General features: G+C 39.7%; 2 protein-coding genes across 2 annotated transcripts in view; one reads left to right on the top strand and one right to left on the bottom strand.

Moving 5' to 3' along the window:
• The window catches only part of myo18ab (myosin XVIIIA b), an 89,876-nt gene extending 83,120 nt beyond the window's left edge, over positions 1 to 6,756 (bottom strand). The window contains exons 1-2 of the mRNA XM_017031856.2: positions 6,558 to 6,756; positions 3,943 to 5,073 (exon numbers count right to left, since the gene is read on the bottom strand). Coding sequence (XP_016887345.1) covers positions 3,943 to 4,962 — 1,020 coding nt within the window. The 5' untranslated portion in view covers positions 4,963 to 5,073; positions 6,558 to 6,756. The remainder of the gene's footprint in view (positions 1 to 3,942; positions 5,074 to 6,557) is intronic.
• Positions 6,757 to 7,863: 1,107 nt separating this feature from the next.
• blmh (bleomycin hydrolase) overlaps positions 7,864 to 18,365 on the top strand; it is an 11,151-nt gene continuing 649 nt past the window's right edge. Inside the window, exons 1-11 of the mRNA XM_008308665.3 lie at positions 7,864 to 8,019; positions 10,431 to 10,628; positions 10,730 to 10,839; positions 11,157 to 11,298; positions 11,401 to 11,489; positions 11,606 to 11,698; positions 15,445 to 15,600; positions 15,749 to 15,907; positions 15,999 to 16,066; positions 16,370 to 16,487; positions 16,639 to 16,705. Coding sequence (XP_008306887.2) covers positions 8,010 to 8,019; positions 10,431 to 10,628; positions 10,730 to 10,839; positions 11,157 to 11,298; positions 11,401 to 11,489; positions 11,606 to 11,698; positions 15,445 to 15,600; positions 15,749 to 15,907; positions 15,999 to 16,066; positions 16,370 to 16,487; positions 16,639 to 16,705 — 1,210 coding nt within the window. The 5' untranslated portion in view covers positions 7,864 to 8,009. The remainder of the gene's footprint in view (positions 8,020 to 10,430; positions 10,629 to 10,729; positions 10,840 to 11,156; positions 11,299 to 11,400; positions 11,490 to 11,605; positions 11,699 to 15,444; positions 15,601 to 15,748; positions 15,908 to 15,998; positions 16,067 to 16,369; positions 16,488 to 16,638; positions 16,706 to 18,365) is intronic.

Raw genomic sequence — 18,365 nt, 5'->3', positions numbered from 1 at the left:
TGTCGTCATGTGAAGATTTACAGAGCATGTAACTGGAGTGCACTTCCTGCACCTTTAGTGCTGCATAGGCTAGGAAAGCTCTGCAACCTAAAACACAAACACTGCATTACAAAAGGACAGCTATCATGATTTATTGGAGGAGGCTGAGGTCTGTGTAGGGCTCTTGATCTGGAGGAGAATCTGCCGGTCATTCATGATCTGACATGTTGATGACCATGTTGTTTGTCCTCACACGATGTCAGCACCTCATCAGACCATAATAAAACATGTGTTTAAGCCTGGCCATTATCCCAAATCAAAGAGAGAGATCCCATCATTTACTTCCTTGGCCATTCAACTCTAAATCAGTGTTAATCTCTCGTTGACCCTATATGGGTTGTCAAGTCAAGCTGAATAGGGTCAGGTTAAAACACTTAGGTCAAACTAGCAATAAAATATTGATTAAAAAACACTGGGCCCTCTATAAAGTGTTTTCATACTTTACATTCTAAACCCACAGACAATGATATGTTATTGGTATTGAAAGTTTACACCTTCCTCTTGTCTGGCAATGCTTTACACAAGTCCTTGCAGTGTGTTCACTGGATCTTATTGCTTATTTATACAGAAGAGGCCAACACACTGATACTAGAGGAGATGTTTTGGCTCAAGTCTCTACTATAGACAACCACAAGGATTGTTTATGCCAGTTCCCCGTACTCTTCCAAACCAAATTCACCAATGACTGATTTAGTAGACCATGTATTGAGCTTTTGTAACACACAAAACATGAAAAGAAAGGGGCTTTCCACATAAAATCTGAGCCATTAGAATGCTCTATCATGAGGTGCCGTCACATAAAAAAAAAAACTTTTTCCACTGCTTAAAAGTTTTTCAAAGAATCACTATGAGCTTATCTCTTCACCAGGGGTCACAACGATTCCGACACCAGATACCCTCCTGACACAATTTGTCCTGGGAATGAGGACAAAATGGAAATTGAACCCATTATAGTTTGCAAGCTAAAATATCTATGAAGGACAAAATCTAACACACAGACATGTATCAAACATGTCTCTTATTTCAGTCAAATTCAGACACAAACACATAAATCCATCCATTTATAGATGTGTTCCTTAGAACTGTTCAGGGATAGCTGTAGTGGTGGATGATGTAATTCAGCTGATGACAAGACTTTGTAAAGTCTGGGCTGATAAATGGCCATTTTGTCACCTTTAATTGAACCAACAATGAAGCATGGGGAAATCAGTTAAAACAGACAAAGAGGCAGAGACAGCCCTGCTGTTTAATACACCCGCAAATCAGAGCAGAGACAGACGTATAATGTTAAGAGACAGGTGTGTGTGTGTGTGTGTCCTCACATCTATTTGTTTGGCAATCTAATTCAGTTCACTATTTTTATGTGTCAGTAAATACTGGATTGATCCTAATTATAAAAACCATTTTCAAGGGGAAAAGGGGAAAACTAAGGGTTATGCAAAATGTGATAAACTCTGTAGTTAACAGTGTTTCCCTGGTACCACATACACCATTTCAGACAGTATGTGAGCTGGCCAGGGCCCACAGTTCTGGTGAGGAATTCGATTCAAGACTCATTTGCCCTGGAAGGTAATTTTCTAGCTGAAAAGCTCCTAAAAAGAAAGAGTACAGTGCAAAACAGAAGCTATGAAGTGCAGCACATAAGTGAAGCAGAGGTAGCAGTTTACACTAAGTTGTCAGTATGGCAGTAAATTTACACCAGGGGCTGCCATGTGTCAGGTAATAACCACTGCAGCTGCAGACAGTTTTCACTCCCCCTGCTATAGAAACCATATATCTGAAAAAACATAAGAGAAAGAGAAAGACAAACTGCATAGTAGATGCACAATAGAATGACCCACAAGATGCATGCAGTCTGAAAATCAATGCACAAGGTCCTCCATGTGGTATCAAGTTATTTATATTTCCTTGCACCACCGTCTCTTCCAGCCATTACTCCTCCAGCTTGTATCTAAATGACTAGGCATTCAAACAGCATAAAGTCCATTTTATTTTTTTGCTTCCAAGAAAAAAGATTGCAGCCCCAGACTTAGGGCTTAAGCTACCCCGCTCACAAAATAAAAATGAAGCTAATGTAAAGGTATTTGGGCCAATGGCAGACAAATAACATGTCAAGTTCACAATGCCTTTAGTCGAGAGGTAGTGCAAAATCCAAAGCCAGGAGAAAGGTTAAATATAAACACAGACGTTTTTATGAGAAGTGATGGATGATTTCTCCTGCATTGCCCTCCTAAAGGCAAACAAAGCTGAGCTGAGTCAGAAAAAGCAGTGCCAGGTGTCTGCCAGGTGTCTAGTAGCAAGCATTATATATTAAAAAAAATACTGCAGTAAGTTTAAAGTGATTGAGGTTCATCCTCACACTTGCTGTTTTAAGTGAAAGTGTTTACTTTGACTGCAGTCACTGCCACATACTCCAATGGAAAGTATTGGTATACTTTATTTATTCCTTATGAATCCATAAAATAGGACACATGAGGTATCTAAGACACTAAGCACTACAACGAAACATCTATACCAAGAGTTTAATCTTTGCAAATAATAGCATACGTTTGATCCAACAATTCAACAAAGCTGCTTTAGCGTAACTGAAAATAACTGGACCAGCTTGAGAACAGGCCAAGTGGGTGTTTTTCCACAAAACAGTCACTGTGGACCATTTCCACAGTCGGTCAGTGCTCCCGTCCTACGATAGGAAAAAGACAATAGGGGCTCCGGAGAGTCACTCTCTGCCTCACAAGGCAGATGTATTCAATTGTGGCGGGGAGGAGGAAGAGGAGGAGGAGGAGGAGGAGGGAGATGAGAGATCCTTTCAGCCTCGCTGTGTCACAAGGACCCCTGAACCATGGCCAATAGTGGCAAACAAAGAAAACCCACTGATGCTGCCAAACAGGCCAAGATCAAGACTTTAAGACCACCAGTGTACACTGAGCTACTGCTAATGCATAACATATGAAGAGTGATGACATATTCAAACGGTCCATGATTGTCTCAAGAGTAATTCGACAACTGTGCATTTATTGATATTCCTTCTTTGCTTTAATCAATACTGCCAAAGCTAAAAGGGATTCTAAGATTTTCATACAGTGACAAATAAAAAAGGCAATATATCCTTCAACCAAATTAGTTAGCACTGGTTTCATTTCACACACTGAGCATGTTTTAATATGGAAACATTCATATGAAAGGCAGGAGGCTACAGTCCTCTTGTGTTTAATCCACAGGACAACAAATACTAATAATTCAGGATTATGACTTGTCCACAGAGACCACCAACACTGGTACTGTATTTCTAAGACTACTTTTGAACTACTTTCTCTGTAGGCTTCAGTGTTGGCAGTTGTTGTCAGTGCTGGAAGAGGACATGGTTCACAGAGAGAACCTATATGTAGAAAGGAAATGTCCAGCCCAAATAGTGGTCAAAGTCTACATTCATGACTCCCATGTCTCGAAAACCTGAACCATCTGGGAGGAGGTGTAATTTTTGTTCTCAGAAATATTTAAATACGCAATGGTTATGCATTATACATGCAGAACATTATGAGGGGTAGCATAACCACTAGAGCCGTCCTTCCAAATCCTAAACAGTAATATAGGGGTGTCAACACAAGGAAAAGGCAGCAAAATACATTGGAAACAAAGGTGGTTAGTCATGTGCGTGCAATTCACAGCAGCAATGTTGGTCACTGTAAGAAAAAAATAGAACATCAAGATCAATATTCTACAATATTACCAGCATTGTGACATAATTATTTCAGCCCCTTAGGTCTTCATAATGAATATAGGTAGCTATCACATATTTGACTGGACTCGAATTTTTGTTTCAGTCTCACTCAATCTCTCAGTAATGTACCAACCTGCGATAAATTTGAACACTTATCTCTGCATCAAAGTTTTTGTGTTTACCTGTCTGGCCTCCCTGCGCAGCCCCTCGGTGTTTCTCAGCCAGCAGCGGCTCAGCTCACTCAGCTCCAGGATGGGCTGCACCTTCAGCCTCACCGTGTCTCCTGACTGACGGATCATCTCCACTATCTCGTCTCGACTCTTGTTCTCCACGTTCTTTCCGTTGATCTCAACCAGCCTGTCACCTGGCACTAATCCCAGTGCCAGGTCTTTGGTGCCGGCGCCAGGCTCTGCAAAGTGAACCACACGCCTGTACACTCCTCCATCCACACTGCGGTCCAACATAGTAGTACGACGCAAAGAAAATCCAAAGTCACCGGTGTTACGACGCTGGAGCTCCAGTGCACGTGTTTCTGGTGCACTTGGTGCCACCACCGCCGGCAGCTGCAGCTCTGCTGGGAAATTCTTGTCAACCAAATCAGGAATGCAAACTTTTTTGGGTGCTGGTGCTCCTGGGTTCTGCTTCAGACTGTGTTTGCGTAGCATGTTGAAAACTTTGCTCTCCACGTGTGGAGATGGAGCAGCAGAGTTTGGACCTGAGGGAGTGGAGCCCTCTGAAGGGCTCTCCTCTTTACTCCTCTGAGAAAAGGAAAAACGCTTCATCATCTGACCCACCTGTGAGGAGTTCTGCTTGGCTAGTGCACCAAAGTGAGCCACACGCTCATGTACTGAAGCACGATGCCCATCCAGACCTCCTCCACCTTCACCTTTCAGATCGTCAGTAGAACTGGCCGTGCTTAGCTGGTCATCCAGGACCATGCTGCTCCGGTTGCTCAGGCCATCTGACTCAATATCAGTGAGGGTGAGCTCATTGCTGCTGGCCACTTTGATGGGAATGGGGTTAGAGATTTCCAGTTTGTTCTTGGACTCACGCTTGGCCTCCCTCTTCAGGTTGAAGAACCCTCGTCGCATGCTCATCTCCTCCAGGCTGCGCAGCTCTGCTGCAGACATCCTCTCCTTTTTGTCCTTCTTCTCCTTTTTACTCCCTTCTCTCTCCTTATCCTTTTTCATCAGATTGAACATGGTGCAAAAAAAAGTGTTGTTTTTGTCCAACGTGGCTTTATTTTACCCTACAGAGCTGGTTGTCCAGAACAGCAGGAAAGTGCTTGTCAGTTACCAACAGGGAGAAAACCCCTGGTGAAAAATGAACGGACGACACAATTATGATCAGTCAACAGGTATCTCTATTTTTACCTGTTTTACATCAGCAATGCTATTTTTGGTTCCTTCTTACTTATTCTTACAGACACAGACTCTAACAGACACACTAACATGTGCATTTTTATATGCATAAAATATATTACATTTTACATATACATTTTGAAACTGATTAAAAATGTACCTTACACCTTTGAAAATATTTGAAAAATTGTTTATTTATGTCAGATATTTAAGATTTATTTTGCTCTATAAAACATTTAAGGTCAGAAAAACATGCATCAATACAGTGTATATAAAATTAAACAATTTAAAATAAAAATAACAATAACCTTTTCAGTTTTTTGAATACTGTTTTTAATGTATGTTGTGAAAACACCACCCAAACAATGTTCAAATGCATCAGTAACTGTATCAGATTCACTGGTTTTATGTCCTTATACTGATAATCTACAGTATTTACATTGGACAAAATGTGTTTGTTTGAGTGATATTCTTACACAGCTCATGTTCAATATGCAACTATAACACAAGAAACGTAATAATTATAATCCAAACATTCCATAGTTGTTATCATAATCTCCTTGCAGTAAAAATTATGTCTATCACCAGCAATAGTAGAGGTCTGTGAACCCTGGAAAACAACTGCTTCCTGCTTTCATGCAGCATCACTGACACAGGACATGGATTTCTCCCACTGACACATCACACTGTTCAACACGCGCTGCTCCCTCAGTCATAATCAATGAACACATTTCAGAACTTAATAATAACAACAACGACACGGGGAAGAAAAGCAGAAACGGTTTTGTTCTACACAGTTATTTCTACTGCAGTCACCCAGTCATTGTTAATAACAGGGCCGTGGTGACAGCACAGGGATTGTGTCAATGTGACTCTCCCATATGCAAAGCTGGGGAACAAATAAATAAGTGTCCCATGTGTCCACGGTTCTTTTAAAGGCGTATGTGCGTCAGTGTTGTAATGAAAGCTGACAACTAACACCTGGTAAGCACACACTGCGCAGACAAAGCAGCCCGGCTCCTGTTTTAAACATGAAGACAGAGAAACAAAAAGCATTGACAGGGCGAAGATAGGTGTAGCCACATTAGCTAGCCGAGCTACTGTTTGGAAGGTAAGGGTAACGTTATCTAACAAATGTGATAATATCTGCGTGTTAGATCCTCTGAAATTGTAAGAAAATAGGAGATCCACACACCACAAGCAGTAGAATGGGATGTGAATTCCCAGCGAAGCTAACTAACTAGCCTAATTGGCTCCAGTAACAGCCTGGGTTTCTCTGTCCTAATTTTTCTGCTGTAGACCAGCCCTGTAAGCCGCAGAGATCCAATGAAAACCACCAAGTCAAGTCCGTCCGCCTTCTCACTGCCTATACTGTCTGGTTCTATTTTCCTACAAATACGTGCTTTTCCTATTCAAGTACTGTAACAAATACTTACTGTTCTGCGGGACAGCAAATGGAGCAGCTCTCGGCTCGCAGGGAACACAAGCCGCAGACTGGGTGCTTCCTCCCAGCTAACGTTATCACAGCGGGCTGTACTATGCTGTTCCCACGTCCACTCAACGCGCTACCCGACAGCAGCTGAAGACAGTGCCCAGGCGATCTCTGCTGGCCACAAACTGAAACACAGCCAGTGATTTTGAATCAGTCATTAGAAAATATGCTGGACCGTGTAATGTCTCCTGTAGCCTAATTAGCTCTTTAGAGTAATGCTACTTTGTGGTTCCCAACACTGCAAGTGACAAAATGATCTGCAAGTCAGAATTAGAAAAATCTATATATTAAACATTTTATAGTTTATCATTATAAACCTAAACTAAAAATAGACAGAAATACAAACAATCTAACTCTCTGATAAAAATGTGATACTATTTGACAATATTTCCAAAATAAGTCTCTGGTAAACACGGGACAACAGTGTAATTACGTTTTCTGTTTGTTTGTTTTTTCTCCAAATGTCCGAAGAACTTTAATTTTGGGGGTACTAAGTATCTGTTTTAGACGCTAAACTCTTTCCAACTAAAATAAAAAATTTTAAAAAGTATATATATAAACAGGTTAATAATAGACTAAAGGTGAAACGACTTTCCACTACATAACAACACATCACAGAACCAGCAAAATAATATTGGATCATTTGGCCGGTGGTGGTCTGGCGAAATGTCTCCCGTGCTATCAATCCTTTGACGCTAAAAGTCTGCACCAATCACACCTCGGATTGTCAAAACTATTTGTATGCGCTCTTTGTTCAGATATGTATAATTGACAGACATAATATTATCCAAACGCCACCATAACGAATAGTTATTTATAGTTATTAATACTTCCTTAGGTTTCACACAAAATGGCTTTTCAGAAATTAAAAGCTGTGATTGCATTTGTTATCACTTGTCACGCTCACGCGTACACTTGGCCTTTATTGAAACTTTGACATGCTTACCTGAACCCGAATATCTATTCAGGGACCCCGAAAAATGAATCCCTTTTTTATATTATGTCCCTGATTTAAGATACATGGTCTATTTGGAAAATCTGCCTTATTTATACAAATAAGATACAATGATATATTTAAACTTCACTTCACAGTTTTCGGATAGAATTGAATTTACTCAAGATATATCCCAATTATTAAAAATGGTACTTAATTTTTTATAGGTCGATTTACGTACCTTTTTAACACGAATTTTTCACTAATACTATAGGTTTTTTAAGGGACGGAAAAGGGGTTTACCGTGATTACCAACTCCGCCTAGTCGCTTACGTCACCAACGGACCACGCGTGAATAAAAAGGGCACCCCCAGTGCACACAGACTGTTAGTGAATGAGATAAACAAAGAGCCTGTGACTCTCAAAGAAAAAAAACCATAATTCTTTACACTATTTGGAAACATGGAAAAAGGTAGGCAGACAGACGCTTTCACCAACTTGGGTCACATTTTTATGTCGCCGGTAACTTGACGTTTGAGTGTGTTTGACCGCTAGAGGGTGACAGCCGAGGGAGCTAAGGCTAAATTAGCAGGTTAGCACAGCAGTTTGCTAGCATGACTTTGCTCTTGTTTTCTCTGTACGCCAGCTTAGTTTATTTCGATATGATGTTGGAGATTAATTTTACCCAAACTATATACCACAATATTGTCTTAGTCATCCAGTTAAGCCATTTTTAAATGCCACTCTCTGTTCCAGGAACTGTAAGTGTTAGCGCCTGTAGCAGAGCTAGCCTGGAATTAGTTGAATGAATAAGAAGCTGTCAAACTCATTGAAGTGATGGGGATTCTTATAAATGGAGTTTTGCACGAGTTTGAGACATTTTTTCCCGAGACAAGTTACCGTTTTTCCCTTTAACAAAATCTGGTTCAAGTGTAACCTCAGACAGACTAGGCAATTGACAGTGATTGTCGTATTCTTTCATTTCCACTTTCATGTAAATCAAACTTCACACGGCGCCTTTTACTTGAAAACCAAAATACGAGAAATTTTAAGTCCATGTATGAGGCAAATATTTTTTTAAATTCGTGATCCGTTTGAGATAAATATTTTTCTTTATTAAAATAGACCTTGGAACAATAGTTACAAGCATGTCAGAAAAACTAATCTAGTCTTGTTTTCTACAGTGCACAGAAGTATGGCTACTTCAATGATGTATTTGTATTATTATTAGAAGTATTGTATTAATAATAAAAAAATCACAAGATCATCTTAAATATTTTAGCTTCAGGAGATTATGGACTTCACTTACATTCAGTTTTATACCTGAAACAGGAAGTATAAAAGTCTGTGAGAAAAATCCAAGACTAAATAGGATGATTATTGCTTTACACTGAATGTAAGTGGAGATGTTTCAGTGCATAGACTTGTGTACATCTGCTATAATTAGACTAAAGGCACTGTGGGTTTGAAAGCTAAAGTGGAGGACAAGTTGTTGTAGATGTATTATAATGTTTAAACCGATTTGCTTAGTGGTTTCAGAATGAACCGTATTTAAATTGCTCCTTCTTTTCTTATAGCATTTGCATTTTGTCAGCTGTTCAATGGACTCTATCCCAAGTATTGTTCGGCACCAGTAGCAAAAAAAACCCACTTGTGTAACCAGTGATGTGTAAATATACAAGATGGTTATTTTGCTTATAGTTTATTCTTAGTATTCTCAGTGAAGATCAACCACAACTAAAACATTGTTTAGACTTGTCTATTATCAAGTCTTTTTCTTCATGCCATGCAACCTGACTATATTAGCATTAAAATTAAGAGTTAAAAAATCCTTTATTCGTCTCACAATGGAGAACTTTACAGTGTTGAAAGCATTAAAGTAAAGTACCAGGTATTAAGATTATAGATTATAAACACTTGAGATAATAGATACATTAAAGTATATTATAGTGCTATAGAAAAATAGATAATCATAACCAGCTTGCCATTCCTTAACTTTGCACATTTAGTTACATTCAGATATGGCCATGCAAGAATAAACACTTGAGATAATAGATACATTATTTAATTCAGATAATAACAGCACCAAGCTACCCTTTGTTTGGAGTCTGCTCATAATAACCTTTTGTAAGATAAAGAATTTGGACACTGTGGCTGTTGGTTTTTTCAGCTTTGTTTCAATTGAAAATGACACAATTCAGCCTGGGGAACAAGGGGTCAAACCCCACACTACATGCGTGACTAGGCAATGTCCCACTCTTTGGGAACGAGGAAACGGGTCTAATTGCTGTGAAGTCCATTATTTCCGTTTTTGTTTCTATTCCAAATGCCATCCTTACATCAGTGCTGTTGTATTATTGAAGCTCCTGCTACAACCAGAAGTCTCCATTGTGCTATGCACTTCATTCCTGTCACATACTGTTGGATGAATGATACCAGCTGTCTGTCCTCCAGCACCACTTACTGTACTATGAAAGGACTCAGCCTTCTTAAGTTGCTGCTTGCTGTTACTGTCTCTCTCACTTCCAATGAACTCTGTCAAACTTATTGGAACTCAGATTGAGATGTTATGCTAGTTCCCAGTCATTTCCAAGCATTATTGTTGCATATCATGAGTATGCAGCTGCTTACCCAGGAACATATGCCTTAAGTGGGAGAATGTTTGTATGTCTAAAGTGCACATATGTGTTGTGGGAATTGAGGCAAATGGAAATTCTTCCCCTGGCGTATAGAGTGTTTCTCGACTGTGGAGCTACAGTATGAACGCCACAATTTGTTATATATACAAGTTTATATACTGCTTTTATTTTTCTTCAGCCTTCCTTCTGTTGTACCTTTGTATTAAATGTCCTTGTTCTCTTCCTTATCTTCCTCGTTCTTCAGGTTTGAGTCCAGAGAAGGTTGCAAACTTCACCAAACGGCTGCAGGCCGAGCCACGCTACCTGCTGGCACAGAACGTGTCGACATGCATCGACCCATTGGAGGTTTGTCTGCAACGACAGACTGTACAGGACACTGTGCACGTCTTCCAGCACTCTATTCCCACAGAGGGCAAGCCCATCACCAACCAGAAAAACTCAGGTATTTGCCTTGTGGTACTGTAAAAATATGCCAATTTTATGCCAGGATGTAAAATACAAAAAAATAAAACAAAAAAACATTTTGAATGTTTTTCCATACAGGGAGATGTTGGATTTTCTCATGTTTGAATGTCATGCGACTTCCCTTCATGAAGAAATTCAACATAGAGGAGTTTGAGTTCAGTCAGTCCTACCTTTTTTTCTGGGACAAGGTAAAGACATTGAAAAATTAGTCAGTTTGTTTTTGCACCTGTTGCCTTTTTCTACTTGGTCAGTGCTTTTTTAGGTCAATATGACAGAACATAAAAACCAGTGTTTATCTCCTCATGTTTTCTCTCTTGGGCCTTAAACTGTCATTCTAAGCCTCGGTAACAAGTGTAAACAATAGTGATGGAATTGTTATTTAAAATCTGTGGAATAATTAATACACCATCTTCATACTTTGTATTTGGATCGAAAAGTTATAACAGATAATTATTTTTTTCAGAAAGCCACCTTGACCCGTATTGATCCCTGATCTTTTCAACAGATTGAGCGTTGTTACTACTATCTTCAAGCTTGTGTGGAGACTGCACAGAAGAAGGAGCCAGTGGACGGACGGTTGGTCCAGTTCCTTCTTTCCAATCCCACCAATGATGGAGGACAGTGGGACATGCTGGTTAACCTCATTGGTTAGTCTGTTCTAGCATTTTATCAACAATTTAGTAGTGTTTGAAAATAAATAAATATTTTATCTGATCAATTAAAACTGTTCTGTCTTGTCACCCTTTTAGAAAAGTATGGTGTTATTCCAAAGAAATGCTTTCCAGAGTCACACAGCACAGAGGCTTCGCGTAGAATGAATGACATCCTCAACCATAAGGTGTGTTATACTCATCCCGCTGTTGCAGTCAAATAATCTGTTTATTTGACATGATTTTGGTTAGTACTAACTCTGTGTGTCTTTTGTTGTTTTTTTAATCTTGCTGCATGTTTCAGCTGAGAGAATACTGTCTTAAACTGAGGAATATGGTGGAAAGTGAAGCCACGAAGGCTGAACTGTCGGAGGCTATGGACACAATGATTGAGGAGGTGAGAAATAGAAAAAATCTTTCTCCAACATTAAGAGCCATTTTAAAAAAAAATTTTTTTAAATTAAAAACATGATATATTTAAGAGAGCCATTTAAAAAAAAACTTTTTTTTAAATTAAAAACATGATATATTACTTTAAGAAATGTCCCTGCAGTCAGGGTTTGGAGGTAATAATTTAATAATACCGTAATTCCTTTTCCTTTTATTGTTTTCTTCAGTTTTTAAAGACTGACGATAATGTACGTAGAAACGTAATTCAAGTTAAAATAATACGGCATTATTATTCTATTCATAGAAAATCAAACGTTTTCACCGTTATTTTAGGAACGTGAATCGTGTGCACCACTTTCGTGTTACCAGAAGAGGGTGCCATTTGATAATCCAAGCCTCGGTGTCAGCCAATCTCACAATCATTTAAATCACAGTTAAGCATAAAAATAAGATATGTTAGTACATGGCACTAGATCTAGGTTATTATGAAACACAAGTGGGGCTCAATGCTCAATCTCTCCTTTAGTTTTGGGGCCTGAAAAATGTCAGAGCTCTGCATAAAAACAGGGGATGACAGTGCACTAGTCATAAAGCAGATCAGAAAATACAGATTCATACAGACTTTCAAAATCCATTCTTTTAATTGTAAATACACATTTTACATTAATGAATAATGCTCTATAGATATTACCTGTGTTGCTGCGTATGTGCACTAGTATTTTTCTCCCCTGTGTCGTGTTTGTGTGAGTGAGGTGTTTGACAGGCCACTCAGTCAATCAGCTTCCTATTGTGACCACTGCACACAGTTCAGAGGCTTGGTTAAGCAGCCCTTGTTGTCAACTGTTGTTATTGTGCTCCTGGCCAGATGCTTATTTGAACAGTTGCATGTATGAATGCTCAGCTTGTACCACACACTGTTGCACATAAACATTTGTTGTGCAACATCAAAGATGGCTCCCATCAAATTGTACAGCCGAGCGGGAGGCAGACATTTGTGTCTGTTTGTCCACCTGGGAAGTGGTGTGCTTTATGGAACACCACTCTGTCCTGCATACAGTGACGGAGATTCAAAGAGGTCGGAGCCGCTGTTTTGGCTTTGAATGCATTGGTCTACATGCTGTGTGACCATGGAAATACCTGTTTTTTTAAAATATAGTTGTTTTTTTTGACATGATCAAAATTGTATTCATTATAAATTGAGCTTTGTCTGAGTCACAGGAATAACACCTAATGACAGATGTCTCTGTGGGGATAGCCTCATGTATCTGACAACAACAGACAACTGAGATCAACCTGTCTTCTAAAACCCTACTGCGTTTTTAAAGAACTAATTAATTTTCCAAGAATTGCTTTGCTTCTCATGACCTTTTCTTTTTATCTTCTACAAAAGCACATTTGTCTGTCTGAACCAAATATATCTTCCTGTCTTGGCAAGATTTAAAAAACAAACAAAAAAAAACAGACTCTAACCTGCACCTTTGGTCAGAATAAGTAGATGAGAGAAGATGAAGTCCATGCACCATTTCATGGAGGCAGAGAGGATTAGTTTCAAAGCTTAGGTTTCCCTTTCATGTTACGTCTGATGCTTAGTGCTCCTCCTCTTGGACATGGACGTGTTTGGTCACACGCATGATTGACGGCTATCTAAGCACACACACCAGTGCTTATTCTGGCAGTTAATCTTGATTTAGTCTTTTGACTTAGTTGTAAGTCAGTCTCAGTCTAGCTTAATAAATGTAATTTAGATTGAGTGAGTAGATGGCAGGGTTTGGTGGACTACATCTGACCCACATCTGGATTCTAAAATAAACATCAAATAATAATGTTAGACAAAAATGTGATTTTTATTTCATTTGACTTGGGTGTCTGGCCCCAAGCCCAGAAACATTCTGGCCCTCTGGCAGAAATGGTCGATGACCCCTGCAGTAAACCATCATGTACTGCTCAAGCATCCAAAGTAGACATTTAAGACAGTATTGTATTAGAATACCTACGAACATGGAAACTGTTCTCCTGCATTCCACCTTTTGATGAAACGGTAGCAGTGGGCTGCACCCAGGAGCACGAATTATTGAACCTTCAACAAACCGCAGTCTGGCTATTGCAAGAGATTGAACAGTCCTACAACCACGAGGCCTGGGATCACACCCAGAGTTTAGTCAAAAGAGACCAAAACCAGTTTGTGAGCAAAAGTTTCAGTTTTGAGTGCTCCACATAAATGCAACGTCTGTAAACCTCTCTCACCTCTCCTGTTCTCTCTCCACCTCCTCCCTCCTTCCCTCCCCCTTAGGTTAATCTGTCAGTGAAGCAGCAGGTGTTTCAGTGTCCATCCTGCTCAGCTGTCACTCTCACTGTTTATTCTCTGACTGCCTTCCCTCTCTCACCCAGCCTTTCCCTCACACCTATTTAATTTACCATGCTTTAGGAAGGTAGGCGAGCATTTGGCCGAGCTGGCAGTAACAGAGAAAATCACATGGACTTCTAAAAGGAGACATTTAGATGTGAACGTGAGGATTTTAGTTACCAGAGTGGATGGACACCAGTTTTATTTATTTATTTATTTTTATAAAAAAAAGTATCAAAAACTGTATGAAGGAGAAAGTAGTGAGGATGGAGATGTAGAAAAGAGCAGTCTACAAAAGGTTCTGAGGGCATCTAGGCAAACATTCTGTACACCCGACCAGAGTATAGACACCTTGGCATGCTGTTATAAATTTAGGGCAGTCTCAGCGGTGTAGTAAGTAAAAAAAAAAAAAAAACATGCTGGTTGAGAAGATGTTGACTTAGCTCGTGTGTATTTTTGTGTAAGTCTGTACCCTGGGGACTTCTAGGCATTTGTGTGATGAAGAAGGGAGAGTTTGTTTGGATAAGTCAGCCTTGAATTTATGCATTTTGATGTGAGCATGTGCCGGAGTTTGTGTGAGTTGAGGGCAGTGGCCTCACCGTCCACAAAGTCAAAAGGAGGAATGTCATCTTTTTGCAGGAGCACATCCTGCAAAAATAATCCCTACCCCATGAGCTCTGCGTCCAGCTCTGAAAAGGTGCATTTTCAGGACATTAATAAAAAAAAACTTGATGAAGAACTTTAAAATCCACTAGTGATATCCACTGCTATCAGTGCAACTAATAGCTACTATTGCAACTGTGACCACTGCAGACTAAAATTTGGATTGACAGTGTCATGTCTGGGTTTCAATGTCTCCTCGGCTATATGGTATAAGAAAAACTCCTGCTGTTTCAGGGGATGGAAACAGAGGACACGAGATGTAAATAATAATGGGGAAATTCCTGAGATGACAACACAGCAGTTTAAAAAGCCAAGGTTAACAGATAGCCCTATCCCAATATCTCAGTTTAGCCCACAGGAACTCCGTCTGAGCTTCAGCCCTGCAGGAAGGACCATGGGGAGAAGTTAGGGTGTGGGCAGCAGACGAGGAAACTGAGGCATATTTCAGAAGAGCAATGGCAGGAACGTATTGTAGAGACCAAATGATAGGGGAGTTGGATGAGTTTTTCTTGGGGAGTTGGACAGGACACATCTCTAAAATGAGTGTAAAACTGATTTACAAATGTTTCTGAAGCCTCCTACGGCCCGTGTGAGTAAAGCAATCTTTAAGCATTACTTCACATGACACTGAACCATAAATCAAACTCAGCCAAGAACATGTTGGTAATGCATCACCTGTGAATGACATGCAGTTCAATGGAGTTTTGTAAAAACCAGGACTGTTCTGACTGTGTCTGGTGTCACAGGTGTTCCGAGTGGCCAACATTTGCCTCGGCAGCCCTCCTGAAACCATCTGCTGGGAGTTCAGAGACAAGGACAAGAACTTTCATAGTATCGGACCTCTAACTCCCCAGGAATTTTATAAGGAACATGTCAAACCTTTGTACAACATTGAAGACAAGGTACGTGTGCAGTTTGGTCTTTAGTGTGTGCAAAAATGGTGTAAACCAACGCTCAGAGTACAATATAGTTCTCTGAAGGTTCAAATCAAAGCTAATGTAAACTCTGATCAGTTATGTGTCAAACTGACTTGTTGCTCCATGTCTTTAGGTCTGCCTTGTAAATGACCCTCGACCCCAGAACCCTTTTGGTAAGCTGTACAGCGTCGAGTTTCTGGGTAACATGCTCAACGGTCGACGCACCTTGTACAACAACCAACCCATCCATCTGCTTAAAAAGGCAGCAGCAGAGTCCATCAAGGACGGAGAGGTCAGGATAAAAACACTAATGAACTGTAGGTCCGTAGGAAGTGAACATGTGAATTCTTATATAGATTTAAAATTCAGCTTCTTTTTCCTAGGCTGTATGGTTCGGGTGTGATGTCGGGAAACATTTCCACAGCAAGCTGGGCATTAACGACATGAACGCGTGAGTATAAATTTAAACAGGGATACGGTTTATGTTGTTGTCCTCATGGTTCTTTAATTGTTACCATATTTCTTTAATGGGTGTGATTTTCTGATTTGTTAAAGAGGTATTAAACAATGTCTGCGCACCTTATTTGTCCGTATATAAACATTTAAATAAGGCTGAAGTTTTTGGCTTTTCTTGGTTATTTCAGTCAACCCACTTTAATATGAATCACAAAATATCAGGCTGTGTTTAAAATATTCTCAGCTGAGACACATCTGGTGGTTTGTTAATTTTGTTTTGATGTTTGTTTAATTCCAGGTTCAACCATGAGCTGGTGTTTGGTGTTTCATTGAAGAACCTCTCCAAAGCAGAGCGACTAATTTTTGGAGATTCACTGATGACCCATGCTATGGTTCTCACCGCTGTCACAGAAACGGTGGGATCACAAGCTTGGTTTCAAATTTGAACTGCCTCAGTCAGCTGTTCTTTGTCTGTCAATTTCTCTTCTGAGTAATTTCAGCTCTCAGGACCCTTATGTTGTCACTTCCTTTTCTTTATTCCATCATCTGTGTCTGGTTCATTTTTAGGAAGAGAAGGAAGGCTACAAGAAGTGGAGGGTGGAAAACTCCTGGGGTGATGACCGAGGGAACAAAGGTATCTTTACAGTGAAATCTTTAAGTGACTTAAAGTTTTTTAACCCAAGGCCACAGTGAAATTGACTGATTTTTTTATTTTATTTTTTTCCTGGCTTGAAGCCATTTAAAGCATCTGAGGTCACTTTACTGTAAATATGTTGTGCAACTGTATCCCACCTCCTTTCCTTCTCACACCAGTCCTCTTCCTGCTTCACTTTATTAAATTATAGAGACGGTTAGAAAAAGTCTCCCAGTGTTGCTGCTTTTGAACATTTAATTGACTTTGTTCTGTTTCACGGAACCTTGGACAAACAGACCCTTTTTTTAAGTTAGCCATTTCTCTCTCACAAAATGTCTTTGTAGCTTAAACTATATTCAAGGATAATCGCGGATTTAAATTAAACAGTCTTGTTTTACACTATATGCTGTGGTGACTAGGTTGAAACCCTGATGTGTAATCTGACATATTGGCTGTTGGTGTTTGGCAGTTTTTCATCAAATAAATTTAAATTTAGTTAAATTGACCACCAACAGGTGATTTTAAAGCATCGGGAAAATATTATTAATGACAAATATAATATCATTCACTAATCTTTTATTATTATTGTTCCAGTAAAAGGCTGGACAACACAGCAGGTCTTCCTCCGCTCAGTACCAGACCTGCTGTTATTACCTTTGTTCTTTTATCTCTGTTATTTGTATCTACTGATCCTCTCTGTGTCTTTTTACAATCTCCCTGCATTCCACTGCATATTACAGCAGAGCATTTCAGGTCACTCGTGCATCATCTGGCAACGCACACACACACAGTGCAGTGGACTCACAGAAAACACACCCACTTCTACAATATTTGTTTGAACCCACAAACTGCAGTTACTGTTGTGCAAACAGACACAAAACCCTCAAAACCCTAATTAAATGTGACCGCAGCGACACTTTCGCCATAAACACCAGCAGACTGGTGATGCTGGCAATAATAATAATAATAAATTTAATAAAAATATTGAGAGCAAACATTTGAAGAGTATGAGGAGTATCCCTGGGAATCCAGATGCCTGCTGTTTTAAGAAAAACCAAAGGGAACGCTTTGCCTTGAAGGAGAGATAAAAAATAAAGATGCACCGTAGGTAGGTAGCGATAAAACAAAGACAAATAAATGCAGAGAATACTGTATTTTGGAAAGATTAAGCAAAGGTTATGGGTAATATTTTTTGTAATTATACAATAATTTTTTTTTTTTACAAAATAAATAGGACAGTTGTTTCACTATCTTAAAATAAAATACCACCTGTGTATTTTTAAACAGAATACACAGTACGATATGTAAATCGACTGTGTGTTCTGTGAAATGTAATTAAAGTGGTCTGAGACCAAGTAAAAGAACTCGCTGTAGGTCTGTACCACATGTTTCCAGCCTGAAGAGCATCCATCAGCTGTGAGACAGGACAGTCAGCCCAACACTCAAAACAAATAGTGACACCCAAAATTCACTCACGCACCATGCCACCCAACACGCTCCTTCCAGGAAGTTTCCATTCCCATACACACACAGATCCCGGTCAGAACCAGGCAGTGTGCCACCAAAGATCTGCGTACTTGGAAGACGACACATACACAACAGACATCGTATCACATCCCTGAAACGTTGTTTGGATTTGTGGCAAGTTTCTGTGGTTGAT

Source organism: Cynoglossus semilaevis, chromosome 4 (genome assembly GCF_000523025.1).
Source record: "Cynoglossus semilaevis isolate Cse_v1.0 chromosome 4, Cse_v1.0, whole genome shotgun sequence".
NCBI lineage: Eukaryota > Metazoa > Chordata > Actinopteri > Pleuronectiformes > Cynoglossidae > Cynoglossus > Cynoglossus semilaevis.
Note: the sequence above shows the minus strand (reverse complement) of the source record. Positions and strands in the feature narration are given on the sequence as shown.